This window comes from Numida meleagris, chromosome 12 (assembly GCF_002078875.1).
Source record: "Numida meleagris isolate 19003 breed g44 Domestic line chromosome 12, NumMel1.0, whole genome shotgun sequence".
NCBI lineage: Eukaryota > Metazoa > Chordata > Aves > Galliformes > Numididae > Numida > Numida meleagris.
In genome coordinates, this window is record NC_034420.1 from 16,846,669 (window position 1) to 16,866,304 (window position 19,636).

A 19,636-nucleotide genomic window follows, 5' to 3' on the forward strand; every position below is an offset into this window, starting at 1 on the left:
GCAGCGCCCTCGGCGCTCCCGCACGGCTCGGCACGGCCCGGCCCGCTCTGGGGCGCGCCCCGCGGCGGCGGCAGCTCCCTGAGAGGCGGGAGCGCGCTTCTCGTCTAAAAAAAGAAAAAAAAAAAAAGAAAAAAATAGATATATTTTAATTTTTTGTTAATTTTTTGTGGTGCAGCGGCGGGCAGCATGGGGCTACCGGCGCTGGAATTCAGCGAGTGCTGCCTGGACAGCCCGCAGTTCCGGGAGCGGCTCCGCTCGCACGAGGCCGAGCTGGAGAAGACCAACAAGTTCATCAAGGAGCTCATCAAGGACGGGAAGTCGCTCATCGCCGCCCTCAAGAGTAAGTGCGGGGCGGGGGGCGGCCGGGCTGGGCCTCTCCCACCTCCCCCGCGCCGCCCCGGCCCTGCCCCGCACCGCCCCGGCTCCCGCAGCCCACCTGGCCCGGTCCGGCCCCGCCCGCCCCGCGCTCACCGCTCCCGGTGCGGGTACGGGGCGGTCCCGGACACCCGCAGCGTTCCCGCGCCGTGCCCCAGTGACCCTGCCATCCCCGCGCCCCGTCCCTAGCGACGCATCCACGCTGGGATGCAGCGGGGCTCTGGGGGCATCCCGCATGCGGGTCAGCGGGGCATCCTCCTGGCACCGGTTCGGGTGGGACAGGACCCGGCCTCCGCTGGGACGCGTGTGGTTCTGCGGGGCTGGGGCGCGGTGGTGGCTGCGGCGTTTGTGTCGTTCCGGAACAAATCGTGGTGTTCTTTGCTGGAAACACATTTTAGGAATAAATGCGTGGGTCCCGGCCAGGCTGACCGCTGCGTTCCGGGGGCGGATCTGGGGAGTTCTGTGCACCAGCTGCAGCGTGGGGCAGGTGGGCTGCGTGGCTCCGTGGTTGTCCGAGCTGGGAGGTGATCCCGCTGTGCGCTGGGTAGGGGTGCACGGCACGCTGCTGCAGCAGCACGGAATGCTCCAGCACCGGTGCTGCCCAGCTGGCCTCCAAGTGCTGCGCCCACCTCCGTCACCGCGTCCGTCTGTGATGTGTGGGACACGGGCTGTGTACCCGGGGCCCCCAGCGCAGGGCGGCGGCACGGAACTGAAATTGCTTGAAGTCTTGGCAACGTACGCTCGCATTTTCCTTCCTCTTGCGTTTTCTGCTGAACGTTTCACATCCTCTTTGTCTCGAGATGGGCGCTGGGTGCGAGGGACGTGTCGCTGCGGGGGGCGGCGGGCAGCCCCTGCTCCAGCTGTTGGCACATTGTGACCCTGCTGCCTTCCCACTGCTGGGGTGCGGTGTCAGACCTTTCCCGTGGGTTTTGTGGAGCTGCTTTGTGGTTGCCATGCTTGTGCCCTGCGTGAGGGTGGAGATGGTGCTGATGTGGAGGGTTTTGTAACTTCACTACAACGAGTGACGATCCAGAAGGCTGAAGTAAGGTTTGCTTATAGGACTGCTCTTGCAAAATACCCCGTGATGTCCGAGCACCTCTGGGCGTGTGTGTCTGTGTGTGTGCAGATAAATACTGCTCTTCTCAGTGAGGATCTGCCCCGCTCCCATTGTCTCCCTTCTCTGCGCGCCGGCATGGAAGTGACCTGGTTTTCGGTGCGGCGCGTCCCTCGTCCTCCCTCGTGCACCAGCCATCAATTATTCAGAAAGTTTTGCAAATGTGGAGACCTGAAGTGAGACATGAATAATGCACTCGGAGCATCGTGCACTGAACTTGTCTCCTGTTCTCCATCACAGGAGCCGCGCTGCCCACGCTGCTGGCACTCTGTGCCCCTTCCCGTGTCTCTTGCAGGGGCCGTGTCCCATGGTGACAGGGGATGTCACCTCTCTGCGCAGTGGGGCTGTTGGTGAGGGTGGCAGCCCTGTGCCTGGCTGCCTGGTTCTGTCTGCTCCTCCCTCTCCCAGGTGGTAATTTGAAGGCACCTGGCTGGTCCTGCCATGCCGTCTGCATGTCCTCGTGTGCCTTGGGGTTTCTGGTGGCCGTGCAGATCTGGGTGCTTGGTGGTGGGATGGAGGTACCAGCTCTGTCCTCACAGAGCATTGACTGGGACAGGGGGAGCAGGGCTGGCACTGCCACAGGGCTCTGTGTACTCAGGTCCCCGCTGGGACTGCGTGCAGCTCCATGGTGCCCTTTCTTGTGCTGCTCCCTGCTGCTGCCCAGTAGCATTTAGCAACCAAATGGCAGCGTGGTGCAAAGCTTGCGCCCTGTGCTCCTCTCTGAGTGTGTGCACCAGGGACACTGCTGTGCACAGAGACTTCCTCAGCTGCCACGCAGCTGAACAATCAAAACGGGGCGGTTGTGATTTCCCCTCTCATCTTCAGGGAGAGCCCCTCTGTTGTGCGCAGTGTATCCGGCAGTGCATGGCTGTGGTTCCGTCTCTCAGGAGCCAGGAGCCTCCATTGGGTGCTGGGTGCATGCTCTGCCGTGTGGCTGCTGCGCTGTGCCCGGAGCTGTGCCTGTGGCTGCAGCTTGCCTGGAACAAAAGTGAAACTTTCTGCCATTGTTTAACGCAAGCAATTAATCCCCTTTTGATATAAACGAGGCTTATTCTGGGAATAAGGAAATGTGTTTCGGACTGCATGAACCCAGCTTATGAACATGAACAACTTCACCTCTTGGGGACTCAGTTTTGAAGGAAAAGGAGCACGATGCTTCCTGGAAACTGAAAATGAACAGGGGTTGGTGCTGGGGTTAAGTCAGGTCCGGCTGTGCCCTGGCAGCACTGTTGGGATGCGGCGCTGGCAGCCCAGGTGTGGGGACCTAGGGTACCACGGGCCCTGCTTGGCCCCCTCAGCTGGGGGGGACCCGGCTCTGTCCTGCCCAGTGTTCCCAGTGGGACTGGGGCTTAGCACGAGAGCTCTGTGCTGCACGGCTGCTTTTATCCTCCGTGTCCTTCTGATGCTCCAGCTCCATTATTCACCCAATTCCTATTTTAGTGCTGTAATTGCAGCAGGTGGTGGTATCTCGTGCTTCTGAAGTCTGACTGCTTTCTCTGGATCTTTCTCTGGCAGTGCCATGGATCCCTGCTCTGCTGGGGTTTGTGCTGCCTGCTGCCTGGAGTGTCTCCCGTGTCTTGGCCCCAAGTGAAGCTGCTCTGAGCTGCAGGGCATCCCCAGTGGGCACCTGGGGTTATGTTCTCTTTATTAATAACGCATCCATACGTTGAGAGCCATGCATCTGTTCCAGCTCCCCAACCCTCAGCAGCCCCGTGGGAGGCGGAAGGTGAGCACTATTCCATCTCGCTGCATGGAATGGCAATGTCAGAGCACCCAGCTTGTGGCTGGGAGGGCATCCTGCACCAATCCGAGCTGGGAAACGTGGGACTTTGTGGTTTTTTTTTTGTTGTTTTTTTTTCCCGGATGAATTGCTTCTCATTTTTCTGCTCCATTCCTGCAGCGAAGGTGCAGCTTTGCAGCTGGCCCCAGCCTCAGGGCTCAGCCGTGTCAGGGTGGATTTTCCACCTCCCTGTCCTCTCCGAGGGCTGTGGGAGCTCTCAGTGTGGCAGCAGCCTGTGGTGGCAGCTCGGGGCTGGAGCGCCTTTGCCTCCTTTGCATGACCTGCGTGGCTCGTGTAGCCGCATACTTAGCAGCTTGTCTTGAATTTTATTCAAATGGAGTGTAGTACAACTAATAATACTTTGCTTCACTTTCAGGCTCCTCCTCTGCCTCCCCGGTGGAGGGGAGCAGCAGGAATGTGCCCTGCTCCGAAGGCGCTCGCTGCTGTGGGGGTCTCTGCTGTGAGTTTTGGAGGAGCTGCTGTGCAGCCGCTGTCAGCTCTGCAGGGCTGGGCACCACGTTCACAAACACATTCTAAAAAGCATTCAGGCAGCAGAAAGGCTGCAGCCGCTGACTGATGCTGAGAAGGAACGCTGGGACACAGCCTTCCTGCTGCCAGGTGCTGCGTTCCCTCACTCTCGTGTCATGGTCCAGGGGCAGCGTCCTCTGCTCGGGCACCATTGGCCCTTCCTGGCACGGGGCTCGTGGGTCCCTCCCTGTGCCCCGGTCCTGCCGTGTGGTGGCACTCTGTGTTGTCCCAGAGGTACTGCTGCGCCGGGGCTTTGCACCAGAGGGAGGAGGAGGCTGCTCAACAGCGGGGTCTGGACAGGCAGCAGAGTTTGAATTTGTGAACTCATTTTCTAAATGGCGCTGGGACGCTGCTCACTGACAGAGCTTTTGCTCATGTAGAGCTCTGAACCCGGAGGCGTGCGTCACGATGCAGCGGTGCGGTGACATGAGGGGGTGAGCTGCTGTCCCTGCTCAGGGAAGCACTCACTGTATTTGGGGGAGGAAAATGCAAGCTGCACGTGGCTGGATGCAGGAGGAGGGTCGGGGATGCGATGTCGTGTCATTCCTGAGGCACCAGGTCCTGCTCGTGCTCCTGGCATGGCGTGCACCTGTGCCCAGAGGCAGTTCTGCAGGGCTGTGGGTGCACTGCTGCAGGTGGTCTCCACTCCCGCAGCACAGAGCGCTGTGCTACCTGCATGCTGGGGGGGGTGGGGGTGGGCCGGGCCGGGCCGGGCCGGCTGGGGGTGTCAGCCGGTACTGACGCTGAAATGCGTGCAAGGAAATGCTGTTTCCATGGCGGTGCCGGGGCTCTGGCACGCGGCCCTGTGCTCCTCTGCCCCACGGCTCCTCCCTGTGCCACATCGCCCGGTGTGGTGAGATAAGGCCGGCACGGTGCCAGCACCTGCTGCCCGCCTGGAGTAGCCCGTCACCCAGTGCCATCAGGGCTTGTCGTCTGCCTGGGGGCATCTTGCCGTGCTGCAGCACATGGGTGAGCAGAGCTGTGCTTTTTGGGCTCCCCTCTGTGCAGGTGGAGGGGTGACTGTATGCCCTTCTGCTCCTGCACGGGCAGCCCAAAATCCTGGTGTGCTTCTCCCCAGCCCCAGGCTGGGCTTGGTGCAGAGCTGCTGCCCTGCCAGCCCCGTGCCTGGTTCTCACCACACCCCAGCGCTGCCCGTCCTGAGCCAGCGGGGACTCCCGATGCAGCCCGCTGGATCAAGGTGCAGCAGAGGCGACGTGCCAGGGCCTGAGCTGCGCTTCTGGTTCCGAGCCCTTTGGGCAGCCCTCCTGCTTCCCTTTGGTGCTGCCAGCAGCTTGCCCCGCAGGAGGCTGTGCTGTGCCAGGTATTCGTCACTATTTACATTTCTACTTGTTTTTTTTTTTTTTTCTTGATGTGTTGGTTTGAAGCACAACCAAACGAGCTGGTTTCGTGTGCAGCGTGATGAATAGATTTAGCGTGACCCATTGTGGGTGGGGAGTGGAGAGAAAGCGGGGGGAGTTTGTTCTGAGCTCCGCACAGCTTGTCCGCCTCACTGCTGCTCCGCGTGAATCATCATCTCCCCTTTCCTCCGAGCATGTGAGGAGCTGTCAGCGCAGCCACTGCGCCTGTTTTTCCCTGTTTTCCTGGCACGCTCGCCCCGTGCTGTGAAGGCATTTCCACCTGTTTGCGTTAGTTGCTCTGTGCCGAAGCTCCGTGGCCCCGTGTGGTGCCTGTAGCAGGCACGTGCTCCGTGGGTCTTTGCTGCCCGGGCAGTCCCAGCGTGCACGGAGGAGCAGGGCAGAGCGCTGTGTTTCCCTGCAGGCTGGTCGGTGCCCCTGCTCGCAGGGCTGCGGGTCGCGGTGCTGCACGCGTGGGCTCTGCGGGGCAGGGGCCGCAGCGCTGGGATGCTCGGCGGAGCGCGGTGCAGCGCGGGAAGGGGACGTTGTCTGTGTTAATGCCAAGCTCATTTCTCTCCGGGGTTTATGCAAAGCACACAAGCCCCCGAACCATATGGTTCCTGCGCGCGGAACGGCGGCAGAGCTGCGGCGCACATGTGCTGCGGCCGGCGGCGTGGCAGCGCTCAGGAAGGGGCCGCAGATGCCGCTTCCTCTGTGCTCGCTGCCATTTGGGCACGCGGCGTTCGTCGCAGGCGGCAGGGCTCAGTCAGCTCACGTGCAAACCCTTTGCTGTGGTCTCTCTGCTAATTTTAATTTCCTTGCTGTTTCTTTTTCCCAGTTGCGCCGGAGAGGCAGCGTTTTCTTGCAGCTGGAGCTCCCGGGGAGGCGATGGTGACCCCAGCCCTTGTTTGGTGGCCACGCTGTCCCCGTCTGTTGGGGATCTGCCAGTGGTGGGGACATGATGGGCTGCCCTGCCAGCCCGGCTTGGCGGCTCCCTGTTTGTCCTAAGGACAAAAATGCTGCCTTTGTTCCGGGCTGCAGCGGGGTGGAATCTCTTTTGAAAAGATACACACTGTTTATCTACAGGCAGGCAATAAATAGCTCATAAAACTGCTGGAAAATACAAACTTTTTTCCAGGGGTGGGAGCTCCGGCGCTGCTTGCACGGCTCCCCATGGTCACTGCTGCAGGGGAGCCACGGGTTCTGCTGTCACTGAGGTCGGTGGGCACAGTAATGCAGCTGGAGGTGTGGGGCTGCTGTGCTGTGAGTAGGATTGTTCCCTGCTGGCAGCTCCAACCCCACTGTGGGACCTCACGAGGAAGCGTAAGGGAGTCTGTGCAAGGTGGGTAACTGTCGAGTGACCTGGGTGTGCCTTTTCTTTAGGACTTGAAATAATAAAGGTTTCCCCTTGCTGCTTTTCTGCAGTTGAAGCACTGTCTGTCCAGAACGGTGCCCTCATCGGATACTGGTTGCTTAGCGATGTTTTAGAAAAAAGAACACATTGCAAAACAGAGCCGTTGCGTGGAATCGCCCTGCTCTCCCTCTCCAGCAGCGGCATGGCCCCGTGCATGCAGCAGGGCCGGGCAGAGCGCGGCTCTCCCTGTTTCTTGCAGAATTTGGAGGCTGAAGGGCCCTGCCCTGGTTCTGTGCTGCTTGGGCTTGACGTGTGTGAGGTGATGGCAGCGCTGCACTGGGGGTCACTGCCTCCCCAGCACGGAGCTCCTGCCCTGGCCGTGCTGGTGGCCGTGTCCTGGTCACTTCTGTGCCGTGATGGCATCAAGGTGCCGTGGGACCTGGGCTCCTACCATGTCCTGGAGCTCTGTCCTGGGCTGCCCGTCATGCCAGTGCCTCCATGGGCTCTGCGGATACTTTGTGTATTTTTTTAGGTTTTCTTTTTTTCTGTTGAAGCAGGAACAATTGATTCACTCGTCAGGGACGTTTCCGTGAGCACACGGTGGGATTTTTTTTCCTGCTCTTTGGTGAAGAAGCACCGGAGGCGAAAGGATTTCCGTGAGCTCCCTGGGAGGAAGGGGAGGCCATGTGGGGCTGCTGACCCCATGGTCTGCTGGGACGTAGCCCCTGCCCTGGCAGCGAGGGCTCTCTTGTCCATGCTGGTGGCTGCCTGGCTCCTGCCCCTTCCCTAGCTGGGATTTGGGACAGCACTGTTGCTCCAACCCCTTGCCCAGAGGCACCCCGATGCTTTGGCACCTGTCTCCTGAGAAGTCAGGCAGGCTCCCTGCCGGGCTAGCTATTAACAAATTAGATTTAATAACAAACTAATCCAAATGCGTGGGGTAATCTGCTCCCACACATGGTGTCTGGTCGGGGGCTGTGGCAAGGGACCATCCCCAAGTGTGGAGATGCTGCCAGCACCGTGCTCGGGCTGCCCCGCTCGCCCGTCTGTGCTCCTAATGGTTATTAACGTGGTCAGGAGCAAATTTCTTTTGGATTAGTGTCCTGTAAATTGATTAACTGTCTCAGACAGAGCTTTTTATTTTAATGAAATGTGATTCCGGGCTCCAGTCGATGAATTATTACATCAGTGAGGGTCAAGTAACCTGCACTGTTTTTGTAAATTATTCTTCCAGGTCTTAGGAGGGAGAAACAGAAAAGGCTCAGGGGAGGAATGAACAGTATCAGAGCTGCTGCGGCGCTCACAGCGCAGTGACACAGCGCGGGGACATCGACGGGGAGGGCTCGGGGGCACGCTGTCCCGCAGGGAGGGGGATGCAGCACTTGGAATCCTCGCTGCCCGGCACGAGCCTGGAATGTCTTTCATAGCTTCAGGCTTGCAAATAGCAAACAGGAATGACGCGAGAGCCGTTTCCCTATTTGCCCACGTTGCTCTCCGTGCAGCAGTGCTGTTCTCAGATGCCTTTTCCCGGCCCTGTCAGTGCCCTGGACCTGTTAGCGATGTGCCCTGGTGTTTCTGGCAGTGTTTGGTGTGTAGTTGCCTCAGGAAGCGCTCACTGGGGCGGTGCTTTTCCATTTCATTGCCGCTTCCCTGAACCCTCAGGCACTGGAGCTGTCTCCAGGTTTGCTGTTTTGCCGGAGCCCTCCCGTTCAGGGAGTGTACTGAACATTTCCAGTTGGTTTCATTCCGATCCCTCATCTGCTCCCACCTGTCTCCATGCCCATGCTCGGGACCTGGGCTCAGCCCTGCAGCACGCCTGCTGCCAGACGCCAGCAGTTACTCACTGGTGAGATTACAGGTTAGGAAGGGGCCAGGGGGAGGGCTGCCATAAAACAACGCCAGGATGTGAACAAAAATAAACACAGGGAGAGGAGCCAGACGTGGTAGCTGGGCAGGGAAGCGGACAGATCTGTTTTGTTTTTTTTTCCATTGTAAGCGTGCGAGGCGCTCAGTGGCCAGGCGGGCACGAGGAGCTGGGGGGCACGCTGCGGACCCCCAGTGTTTTAGGTGGCGTTGGGACCCCTGCCCAGGTGTGTGGTGGGAGCAGCAGGATGCTGCCATGAAGCGCTGCCCTGGGGAGCTGCTCGTGGCATGGGTGGCCGTGCTCGTCCCCTTGCACTGCAGTGGCCTTGTGCCCTTTCTGGGTGCCCGCAGCGTGCCGGGCTCTTCTGTGGGAGCAGGATGTGCTTGCACAGCCCTTGGTGCCTCACCCCATGCACAACTCGTTCAGCACAGGGCCAGCACTGAGCCGTGCCATGCCCGCACCCAGCAGTTGGTTCAGAACCGTTTGCTTTTGGAAGCCCCGCTGGGTGTGCTGAGTGCAGGGTGCTCCTCCCTGCCTGCTCCTGGGGGGCTGTCCCAGCGCCTGGGGTGGCTTCCAAGCAGGTCCCCAGCGGTGTGCAAAGTCAGCACTAAGGTACGTTTTAGTGACGGGGTTGTTGAGGATTTCTAACCGAGGGTTAAATGGAGGCCTCTCAGTAATCCCCTGCGTGCCTGCCATGCGTGCCCTGATGTGCTGGCGTCCCCGTGGTGCTGGGCATGCACCCCGCAGCTCCTCGGTGCTGTGCAGTGAGATCTGGCAGCAGAGATGCTGCTGCGGGTTTGCTGTAATAGGAGGTGCACGGGGAAATGGTGAGAAAAGCTGAGCAGGAAGGATGTGAGCTGCACTTGGAGGCCGGCGAGCTCGTTGGCGTCAGGACTGGATCGGCAAAAGGTTGGGGCTGGTTGGATTCCGGAACAAGGCAAACGCACGGGGCAGAAGGAAGAGGGCTGTAATTAATGATCGGTTTCCTCAAATCAGATGGAAATGGAAGAGCAGCAAGTTCAACGTGAATGGGAGGAAGCGGTGTCTCACGTCGTGCGCGGCTGGAGCCGCTCTCGGGCTGCAGGGTGCTCCTGAGGCTGAGCTCCATGCAGTGCCTGGTGGCTGCAGGCTCAGCACCACTTTGGGTTTTGTTGGTGGCTGTGCACTGTGAGAGGGTCACCTGTACATGCAAGGTGCCGAGCCGCGGTGCTGCCCTGCACGGTGTTAATGCTGTCCTGTCCCCGCGTGCCATGCAATCTGCAGGTCTCCCTGCTGTTAATGTAGGTCAGTGAGGGTGGATGTAGGTGACATCTCCTGGGGCTCCTAAACCCAGCTCTAGCCCCTGCTCTCCCACCATGGGGGCTGGGGCCAGGTGTTTGCTGGGTTTCTGTGCACAGAAAGTAGGGCACGTCGTTGGGAACTCGATGGCTCTGATGTCCCGTGCGGCTCTTCTCTCCCTGGGTCTGTTCTAAATAAGTTTTGTACTGCTGCATCCCTGTGCCTGGCCTCGCCTTGTCCTCTACAAGCCGGGGCTGCCTGTGCTGCGGCCGCGGTCACCTGCTGTCCCCAGCACTCCCAAGGCAGGCTCCTTCACCTTCCTGGCAGCCCAGTGGTATTTCCAGGAGACCTGCTGTCCTCCCGGCTTCATTTCTCTTGTGTCTTCGGTGCCTTTCATCGGGCATCTCGGAGAGCGCGGCACAAACATCCTGGCCTGGCAGCGCTCCCAAAACCCGCGGTGACATCGGGGATTTGGGGGTGAGGGCTGACATGGGCAGGGTGCTGTGTTGCTGGGGACTGGGGAGCAATTCTAGCTGTGCAGCCGGGCAGGCCTGCCAAAGACTGACTTTGTTTTTTGTGAAGCGCAGAACTTTTATCTCTTAAAATACCATGAAAATAATTCATGTCTTCAGTGTGTTACTCAAATCTGATCTGCTATTTGAGCCCAGTCAATAGTCCCATTCATCCCACAATGGATTCTCTGTCCCTCTGGCAAACATTTTGCCGTATGAATCCACTCTGAGTGTGTGAAGCGAGGCATACGATGATGCATGGGCTGGAGAGCAGTGCAGGGTGCTCGGAGCAGAGGACGGAGCAGAAGCTGTGAGCTCTTGGGTCTGAAATCTCGGTGCCGCCATGCACAGACCACTTGATTTTTCTTGTGCTTTAGCACATCCAAGTAGATTTATTTACCTATCTGCTTATTTACTTTACTTTTTTTTTTCTTTATTTATGGAAGCTTGGCTCCCAGTAGTGTTGGCTGGTTTTGCGCAAGGAGCCGACGTTCAGCTTCTTCCAGGATGCGTGGTGCAGAGAACCTCCTCGTCCGTGGGGCATCTGCATGCAGACCTGCCCTGCCTGGCTGCAGCTGTCCGGTGCTGCCCTGCTGCTGGCGGAGGGGCCCTGGCACGGTGCTGCTGCGGTGCCGTGCAGAGGCTGGAGAGGTGGGCACGTGGCATTGCTCTGTCTGCTTTTTGCAGCGAGTTGCAGCTTTCCAAACTTCTCGTGGTGAAGTCAAGCTTCAGACCGTGGCCATGCCAGTTTGTTATTTCTGTGTGCAAATTCACGGTGCTTTGTGTTTAAAAAGATGTGCCACCAAGGTAAATGCTGGCATCTCAGCCTCCTGCAACAAACGCAGCTGCACGTTGGCACAGAGGACCTGGTTTTCCTTCCTTGTGGCGCTGCAGCTGACACGGGGGAGACTTCCAGGGGGCTCCCTGACGGATGGAGGAGCAGGGAGGGCAGCGCGGGGTTGAGGTCTCAGCCAGGTGGCAGTTCTCCTGGGGAAGGATTCCTGGCTATCCTGCTCGCATGCAGCTCATGGTGTGGGATGGGGCTCGGCCGCTGCATCCACCTTCAGCTGTGCTTGCAGGAAGGGCAGCAGAACGGGCGGCTGGCTGCACTGCGGGGCGGTGCTGTGTGGGGATGGCGACGGTCTCTGCTAAGCCATGGTATCTGGGGGAGGTTGTGTATGTGCGTGGGTAACTTGCTATAAAGCCAGCGGCAATGGATGTGAATGAAAGCCTGGTCTCTGCGCTGCCTGTGTGTGCAGCGGTTGTCATTCTAGTTTATCCCATTGTCTGGCATCAGGTCTTCCTGAGGAGGATGTTTTGTCTTTTTTTTTAAGGAAGTGAAATACAGAAAGCCATCGCTGGGAGGATGCTCTCTGAACTTCGAACGCAGTGCAGCCTCTCCTGGCCCGAGCTGTAAGGGGCTTGGCTGCGTTCCTGAAGGCATGGGCTGAGGGTGGGCAGCGAGGCTGGTACCTGCGGGGCTCTGCCCTGGCACGCACACCTTCCCTTCCCTTGCAGGCTGACCCCTCTTCTCTGTGGTTTTTATTTTCAGTCGGGTGGTGAACCGAAGGCAGGATCTGCCAGCAGCTGTAGTCCCGCACTAAATCACTGATTAACCGCAGCCGCCCGGCGCATGGGTTGTTTATTAAATGAGTCATGGCTAATTGTGATGACAGCTGTGTGGGGTCCCAGCCCGGCATGGGCCCTGGGGCTGTGGCGTCTCGTGGGACCAGGGCTGTGGCAGCCCTGCAGCAAACAGAGCCGTGAGCCCCAGCCCTCGCTGCACCGCTGCGGGCTGCCAGGAAGGTCTCCTGCATTGGGGTTCCAGCCCCACGCGGATGCAGCGCAGACCAGGTCCAGCTTTGAAGTGAGATTATTTTCAGTGGGTGTGTTCGGTCTCCGTGCCAGGACAATTGCTGCTGAGACGTTCCAAGAAGTCCCTCGTGGGCTCTGCTCGCACGATCCTGGGCCCAGCCCTGGGCAGAGGGAAGGGCTGCGGGCGCTGGGAGCTGCCGGGGGACTTTGTGCCGCTCCAGTGGCCCCCAGAGCCCCACGGGGCAGCAGCTGCAGGCGGGGTTGGCTGGCATGGCTCCCAATCCTCTCTGCTGCAGAGCTGCGGGGCGGCACTGATGCACCTGAGCCCGTGGCTCTTGGAGGGGCTGCCCGCGTGGGACTTGTGCCCCGGTGATTGTTAAATGATAACTGACAGATTGATTGGAAAGCAGATGCCAATTGTTTTTGAGAAGCTGGAAGGAATATGTCGGCGAGGGAGTAGCTGATGGTTTCCAGTCTTGGTAGATGTCATTGAGCGCTGTGAAACCAGCAAGCGACAGGCTGGGTGTGGGTGTTGCTTATTAGGAAGCATTTCAGGTTGGATATTAGGAACAATTTCTTCTCCAAGAGCGGTCAGCACTAGCACAGGGAGCGGGGAGGCACTGCCCCTGAGGTGCTCCAGAGCCGTGGAGGGGACATGGTCAGTGGGCATGGTGTTGGGGTTGGACTCGTGGATCTGAGAGGTCTTTTCCAACCTTCGAGGTTCTGTGGTTGGCGTAGCCACATGTGGGATGCTTGTGTTGGGATGAGCAGTGTTCCTCGTGGCAGAGGCGGCAGGGTGAGGCTGGTTGGGGTGGAAGCAGCCCCTGCGCTGCCAGGACCCTCCTGTGGGGCTGTGCTGGGGCTGCCTGGCCCTGTCTGGCCGAGCTGGCTGCTCCTTGCCGCGGGGAAGGAAGGGGCAGGCGGTGCGGTTCCTGTTGTCCAAGTGAGCATTAAATATAGATTATGAAGCAATTTTCTTCAGAGGAAGTGTAGCAACACCGCTGTGAACAAGCAGAGTGTTTTGGGCAGGGCGAGCGCTGAACCTGCCGTGCTGCGTGCAGCCGGCCCCGTCCTGCCCCTGTGCTTCTGCCCCTTTGCAGCAGAGCGGTGCTTCCCGGTTGGAACTCGGTGCTGCCCTGCAGGAGCCCTGCGTGCTGCCTCTATGTGGCACAGGGCCGGGATGGGGCTTTCCCTGAGCTGGGGGGTGCATACGGGTGGGGTTGTGAAATCACAGTTCCTACGTTTTATAAATTCCCTTCTGTAGTATTTCCAAATGTCTTGGGGAGAGGCTTTGTATTTAGGGAACTGGCACTCCAGTCCCCACGTGGTCACACAAGCTGCTTCCCAGAAGGATGATGTGGTTGATTCCTCAGGACGGTGGGGGAGAGGAGGTGGCACTGGGGACAGCGAAGAGGGTGGAATGGGGGGCAGCAATGGGGACCCCCGGGCTGGAGGGCTGCTGCCCGCTCTGCTCTTGGCCTTTGCGAGCTTTGGAAGGAGCTCTGTGGGCAGAGGTGAGCTCAGCTGTTCATGACCTGCCCTTGGCAGCTGTGCCTCTAAGGATGCTGGCAGCCATGCTGGCACGACCTGGGCACAAAGGCGGTGTGGAGACGGGTGGCACCGTGGGTGGCACCGCTGGAGAGTTACACACGGGGCTCGGTGCAGCACACAGGGCTGCTGGGAGCGATGGACGTGGCTGGGGGTCCTGGCTGGGACCACATGCCCCACACATAGCTTCTGGCTACCTACAGGCTCTTCCCCATTGCTTGGAGCTCGCCATGCCCTGCGAGTGGGACGGGGCTGCCACAGCCCTGCCAGCCTGCCCATGGCCCTGCCTTCTGCACTGCGTCGGCAGGGTCACCGCCAGCTCCTTCCTCGTCACCCGTCCCCAGCTGCCTGCAGCTTTCTCCCATTCTGGCACCCTGTCTGAGCCATAACCCTCTTCCAGGAAGGGCAGAGTTCTCAGGAAGGGGAGCGCTACTGTAGCTGTTCCCGTAAACGTTTTAGCTGGTAACCCTATATTGCAGTAACAAGCCAATACATCACTTTTTAAAGGGCATTTTATTTGGATTGCTTGTTGCCATAGTTACGCAGCTGGACCTCCGGCACGCAGTGCCTGCGCCTGCTTCCTGTCAAGTTGGCTGTGCTAAGGAATCACCCTGCTGCCGTCAGCACAGCCTGTCCCAAACACCCGGGATGGGGATGGAGAGGGGAGAGGAACTTGCAGCAGATGAGGGAGAGTGTGGAGCAGGAGGAGGACAGAGGGCTGGTGGAGAACTCTGGTGACAGGTTCAGCCATCATTTTAGCACAATGCATAGCTGACTGCTGACCCATATCGGCAGCCCAGGTGCGTGCCCTGCCTAAGATGGTGCGGAGGGGTTGGGACGAGCTCCAGGTGCCTCAGCAATGTGCCGTCCTTTGCTGTTTGCATCTGCCCTTGTTTTCTCAGGTGAACATCTCACTTGCTTTCTGATTGCTTCTGCTGTGCCAGAAGTGAGCCTTAGAGGAGAGGGGAGTCCTGCTGCAGTGCTGGATTTTATTGCTTTGGCCTGCCTGATGGTATACAAAAAGCACGGCATGGAAGCCTAGCAGATTTCTGATGCAAGGACGTGTGCTGGGTGCCTGCCTGACTCCTGGGGTCATTTAAGAAGCTGCGTTTTGCCAGCTGGGATTTGCTTAGAAATGCTGATGTGAGGAGCAGTAAAGCTGAGTGCCCTGTTCCACACTACAGGGGGTGTTTGTAGGCACAAGAAAGGTTCAAGTGCTGAGCAGCAGCGGGGCTGTGCACCAACATCTTTTGTGGGGAGCCCACTGGCAGAATTTGGGATTGGTGGAGCTGGGCCAGGCTGCTGGGGGTTCCCTGCAGGTGCTTGTCCTCCCCGCTGCTCTCTGAGCTGGTGGGGAATGGCCATGGCAGGACCAGCCCCTGGTGGTGCCTGGACCCCCGGCCAGCTGCGCTGCTCGGGCTGTGGGGTTTTTCTGTCTTTGTGGTGGTTTTAGCTCATTTTTTGGTCAGCTGATGAAGCCAGCCTGAGAACTTGGAGGCAGAACGAGTGCAGCCCAGGTTTGACTCATGTGCGTGGGGAGCTGCGGGATTTTGCTCATGCATGAGGGAGGGCAGAAGTTTCTCTCCGTATTTTGCAGGATTTTATTTGCTCTCATGCCTGGGGGGAAAACAAGCTGGAGTTGACCCGCCCTCCCAGCACAATGCTGCAGTGCAGCGGGGCTGATGGTCCTGGACAGTGGGATGCGAGGTGGGCCAAGGGAGTCTGGGCCCCTGGGTGCTGCCTGGCTCTGTTTCTGTCCAGGCTCACTGCTGTTCTTAGCAGCTGCTGCACTGTGGTGGCTTGGTCGTGTCACTCAGTGAGCAGCTGGCAGTTACTTTTCTTTATCACTGCAGTGCTGGGGGTTATCTTCTTCTCCCTTGGCCTCTCCCATGTCTATTTATAAGTGCTGCAGACCAGTGCAAAAACGCCTTGAGTTTGGGCTGCCCCTGCCCAGCCTGTAGCGAGGGGATGGCAGCCGTGGTCAGCTGCCGGGGTCAGCGTGGAGCCAGCGGAGAGGAAATGGCTCCTTGAGTCATTAGCGTCATCTCCTCATTAACATCCTCCTCCTTACCATACCAGAGGAGCAGGAGGCTGTGCTGCGCCAGGCTGAAGCCTCTGAGCTGCCTTAGGGCAAAGCTGGGTGCTGTGCTGGGTGCTGTGCTGGGTGCTGTGCTGGGTGCTGTGCTGGGTGCTGTGCTGGGTGCTGTGCTGGGTGCTGTGCTGGGTGCTGTGCTGGGGTTCCTGCTGTCCCTGCAGCACGCCAGGGGCTGTGCCAGTGCTGCCCTCCAACATTGCAGTGTCAGCATCCAATCCAGAGGGCTGGGGGCAAACCTAGCACCCCCCAGTAACTCCTGGGATACCCCCCAACCACTGAGCCCTGCTGTCCATTCCTCGTTCCTCCGTGGTTCTGTTGCCTTAGGAACACATTGTGCTGGGCATGGCTTCGCTCCTGGGCCGAGACGCGGGCAGGATTAGCCCTGGGGACAGAAGCAGGCGCTGGGAGAGCAGCGTTAGTGCTTGGGGAAAGCTTTCATCTTCCTCATCCCACCACGAAAGCAGAGTGCTTGAATTCTTCCACAGTTCTCATTTGGTGTTTGACTCCTGGGAGGAGCGGTCTTTATGTGCACACACGTTCTCGTCCTGTGCCCGGAAAGGGAAAAGCTCGCTGGGTGTTGAGGACACTGAATGAAATGCACAGGGGACTTAGCATGGCTGGAGTCCCCGTGCTGCTCCAGAACAAGTTCCTGTCAGGCCGCTAGCTTTGCAGTTCCCAGTGATGCGTGTGCAGGGTTATGGGGCCGGTTCGAAAAGCCAATCCTGGATCCTCTCAGGTCATCGCGAGTAATAACTTAATAGGATTCAGCTCTTGGAGAGAGTCTGTGACTTGTAAAACAATCCATCTCTGCATTTGTGCCCGTAAACAGAGCTGTGCTGCGGCGGGGCTGGGCCCTGCCCAGGTGTGGGAACAGCTGCAGTGGGGCTTGCTCTTCAGGGCAGCGTGGAGCCATGGGGCCTCACTTCTGGTGCCTGTCCTGGCACGGGGGGCCCTTGGGTGTAACCCTCCTGGGGGGGCTGGTGGGACCCTGTGCCCGTCGGGTTGTGCTGGTGCCTGTTCCCGTGCTGACGTCCTTGTTTCCCCACTTGCAGATCTGTCATCGGCCAAGCGCAAGTTTGCAGATTCCCTCAACGAGTTTAAGTTCCGCTGCATCGGCGATGCTGAAACAGACGACGAGATCTGCATAGGTGAGAGCTGACGGTGGTTTGGTGGGGGCCCTGATTGTGCTGTGAACCCCGAGCAGAGCAGTGCATGCGTAGGGGGACATAAGGACACCGAGGGACCCAGAGATTCACGGGGGCCATTCCCTGCTCTCTGCAAGCAGTGCAGTTCTCCTTGTTCAACATCAGAGCCTTCTCTAGGAGAGCAGTTGTGGCTTCTCGGCTGAAGTCTACCCCTGCTAGATAAGAAAGGAGGAGGATTGCCCATATCTGAAATAATCTAGATTATTATTTGCCCTCTCACACGTGAGGGCAAGGATCTGGAGATGCAGTCATGGCTAGAGGCACTGCCAGTGGCTGTGGTCTGCAGGAGGGGAGCGCAGCCTGGCTGCGTGCCTGCAGGATGTCCAGGCACCCGCTGTGGGTGAGCACTGAGGGGGTGATGCTCTGTGAGGCTCCAGCAGGGCTGCACCCAGTGTCTCCCAGTGCCAGGGAGCAGCTTCACCCTCTTCACTCAGTGTTACCCTGTTTCTGCCTGAGCTGGACTTTGAGAGTTTATTGTGCGTGTATGTAGTCTGAAGCCAGCAAAGCAAATGAGCATTAGTCCTGATTTCCTTGCTGATTTGTGCCTGGTCTCTCAGCTAAAGTTGCTTTCTCATCCAAGTGAGGCTGTGTCTTAAGTGCATACAGCCTGCTGCATTCGAGTGTTATTTCCCCAGACGTTTGGGGCAGGCCCCTTGCTTCTCAGTGCCCACAGCAGCCAGCCTGCCATAGGAGCTGCTGGGCATCAGGAGCCAACCTGGGCGGCAGCAAGTGCTAGCAATGTGTTGCTATGGCTACTTGGATGTTCAGAATTAAGAAAGAAAATGCTGTTAAATTCTGAAACTGTCTGCATGTCCCTTGCAGCCAAGTCCCTGCAGGAGTTTGCCACGGTGCTGCGGAACCTGGAAGATGAGCGGATGCGCATGGTATGGCCCTGGGAGCGGGGAGCCTGGGGGTGGAGAGCGGGTCTGGTAGCAGCACCTCAGCTCCCTTCTGGCCCCTAGTCTGATGTGCAGCTGGAGGAGGGTGAAGTGTGTGTGTTCCAGTGGGCAGTGGTGGCAGTTTGTAGGGAGGGGTCCTTGGCACAGCAGCCCCAGTGCTGGTGTGTACGCAGGGACTGAGCGAGAGAGGTGGTCAGTGGCACAGCTCTCTGCTCTGAGTGGGACACAAAGTGCCCGAGTGCGTGGTGCTGCCCAGCTGGGGACCACTGGGTGACCCTGCCTGTGTCCAACAGATCGAGAATGCCAGTGAGGTGCTGATCACGCCGCTGGAGAAGTTCCGCAAGGAGCAGATCGGTGCTGCTAAGGTAGGTGGCTTTGGCCTCGCGTCGCTGTCAGGTCTGCAAACCTCTGCATTGCTTGGGGCAGAGCTCATTGCTGCCTGGTGCTGTCTGGGGACCTGGTGTGCACAGGGATGGGCTCTGCTGGCCCAGGGTGTGGGAGAGAGACGGGGAAGATCTGGCTTCCGTAAGCTGCCTTGGTGTTTCCTGGTTCACCCTCAAGCAAGTAATGTGCTGATATGAGCTGCTGGCCAACAGTCACATTTTTTCTTCCTCCAAACCAGAATTAACATTTTGCGGCGTGAATCCTCAGTCTCTGAATTCTCAGTCACCTGAAACCTTTCAGTTCTGTGCTCACCCCCCCCCAGTACATTGAAGATCTGGGCAGCCTGGCTGGGCGAACCCAGGAACACACCCGTGTGTCCCAGTCTGCTGTGGGACAGCCTGTCCCTGCCCGCCTTTCTTTCCTGCTTTTGTTCTGGAATTCGAAGCACTGCCCGCGGCTCTGCTGTTGTTATAACAACCTGCTGCTGCCAGCAAGGAGCACGTGCCAGCGAGCCAGGCTGTTTGCATTGCAGTGGTGTGCCCTGTCCCAAGGCTGCTGTGGTTTGGCTTGTGCAGCTGGAGGAGAAAAACCTCCAGGGGGATCCTGCAGAAGCGCCAGCTATTGAAGCTATTGATCGGTTTGTCGGTACAGCCGTGCACAGGGGCAGGGACTCGCTGCCTTTGAGGCAGTGGTTGGATGTCCTCTGGCCGGGCAGCCTGGGAGCGCAGCTCTGCACGATGCTGCTTTTAGCCCAGAAGTCAGCCCAGCTGTTTGCTCTGTGTCCTGGTGCTGGTGTGTTCGGGGTTGCAGCATGCCGGATCTCCGGCCGTGGCTGTCTGATAGAGCTGAGAGCTCTGCACATCATAAAGGACTGCTGTCCTGCCCCACACGGGGCTGTGGGGCGGGCGCTGCTGCTGGCCCCTGTGCAGCCATCTCGTGGCTGCTGCTCCTGGTGTCCCTCGCTGCCCGCAGCTGTGCGGGGTGGTGGTGCCTGGGAGCTGTGCACGGCCGGGTAATGAGAAGCAGACGAGGGAGCTGCTCCCCGGCCACTGCCTCCCTCCTCTGTCCAACTTGGGCTCTTCAAAGCGTGTCTGCTCTGGGTGTGGCTTTAGGGCTGCTATCAGTTTTTAGAACCAACTTTAAATAAAGCCAGCTGCGTGGCCTTGCACAGGCTTCTCTGAGCAGAGGGTTGAGGGCAGGGAGGTGTCTGAATGCTGAGCTGGGGGCCGGGGGCTGCTGCCTGTGCTCCCATGGGCAGTGTCCTCGGGATGCTGGGTCTCCTCGGCTGTCGCAGTGCTGCCGGATCCAGCCTGACGCTGTTTGTTCTGTTCTGCAGGATGCCAAAAAGAAATACGACAAGGAGACTGAGAAGTATTGTGGTGTCCTAGAAAAGCACTTAAACTTGTCTTCCAAGAAGAAGGAATCCCAGCTCCAGGAGGTGAGAGCAACCTCGAATTTCCAGTGTCTGGCAGTAACCACGCTGAGCTTTCTGAATATTTTCTGCGTCTTCCAGTGTTGGTTTTCTTGGCT

General features: G+C 58.8%; 1 protein-coding gene across 4 annotated transcripts in view; it reads left to right on the top strand.

Moving 5' to 3' along the window:
- ARHGAP26 (Rho GTPase activating protein 26) overlaps positions 187-19,636 on the top strand; it is a 103,206-nt gene continuing 83,756 nt past the window's right edge. For 2 of the 4 annotated variants that reach the window (XM_021410509.1, XM_021410512.1), the window contains exons 1-5: positions 187-340; positions 16,671-16,766; positions 17,646-17,707; positions 18,016-18,087; positions 19,443-19,544. In XM_021410509.1, coding sequence (XP_021266184.1) covers positions 187-340; positions 16,671-16,766; positions 17,646-17,707; positions 18,016-18,087; positions 19,443-19,544 — 486 coding nt within the window. Of the gene's footprint in view, positions 341-10,642; positions 10,812-11,983; positions 12,015-16,670; positions 16,767-17,645; positions 17,708-18,015; positions 18,088-19,442; positions 19,545-19,636 lie in introns of those variants that run through there. The other 2 variants (XM_021410510.1, XM_021410511.1) reach the window with 2 other exon arrangements.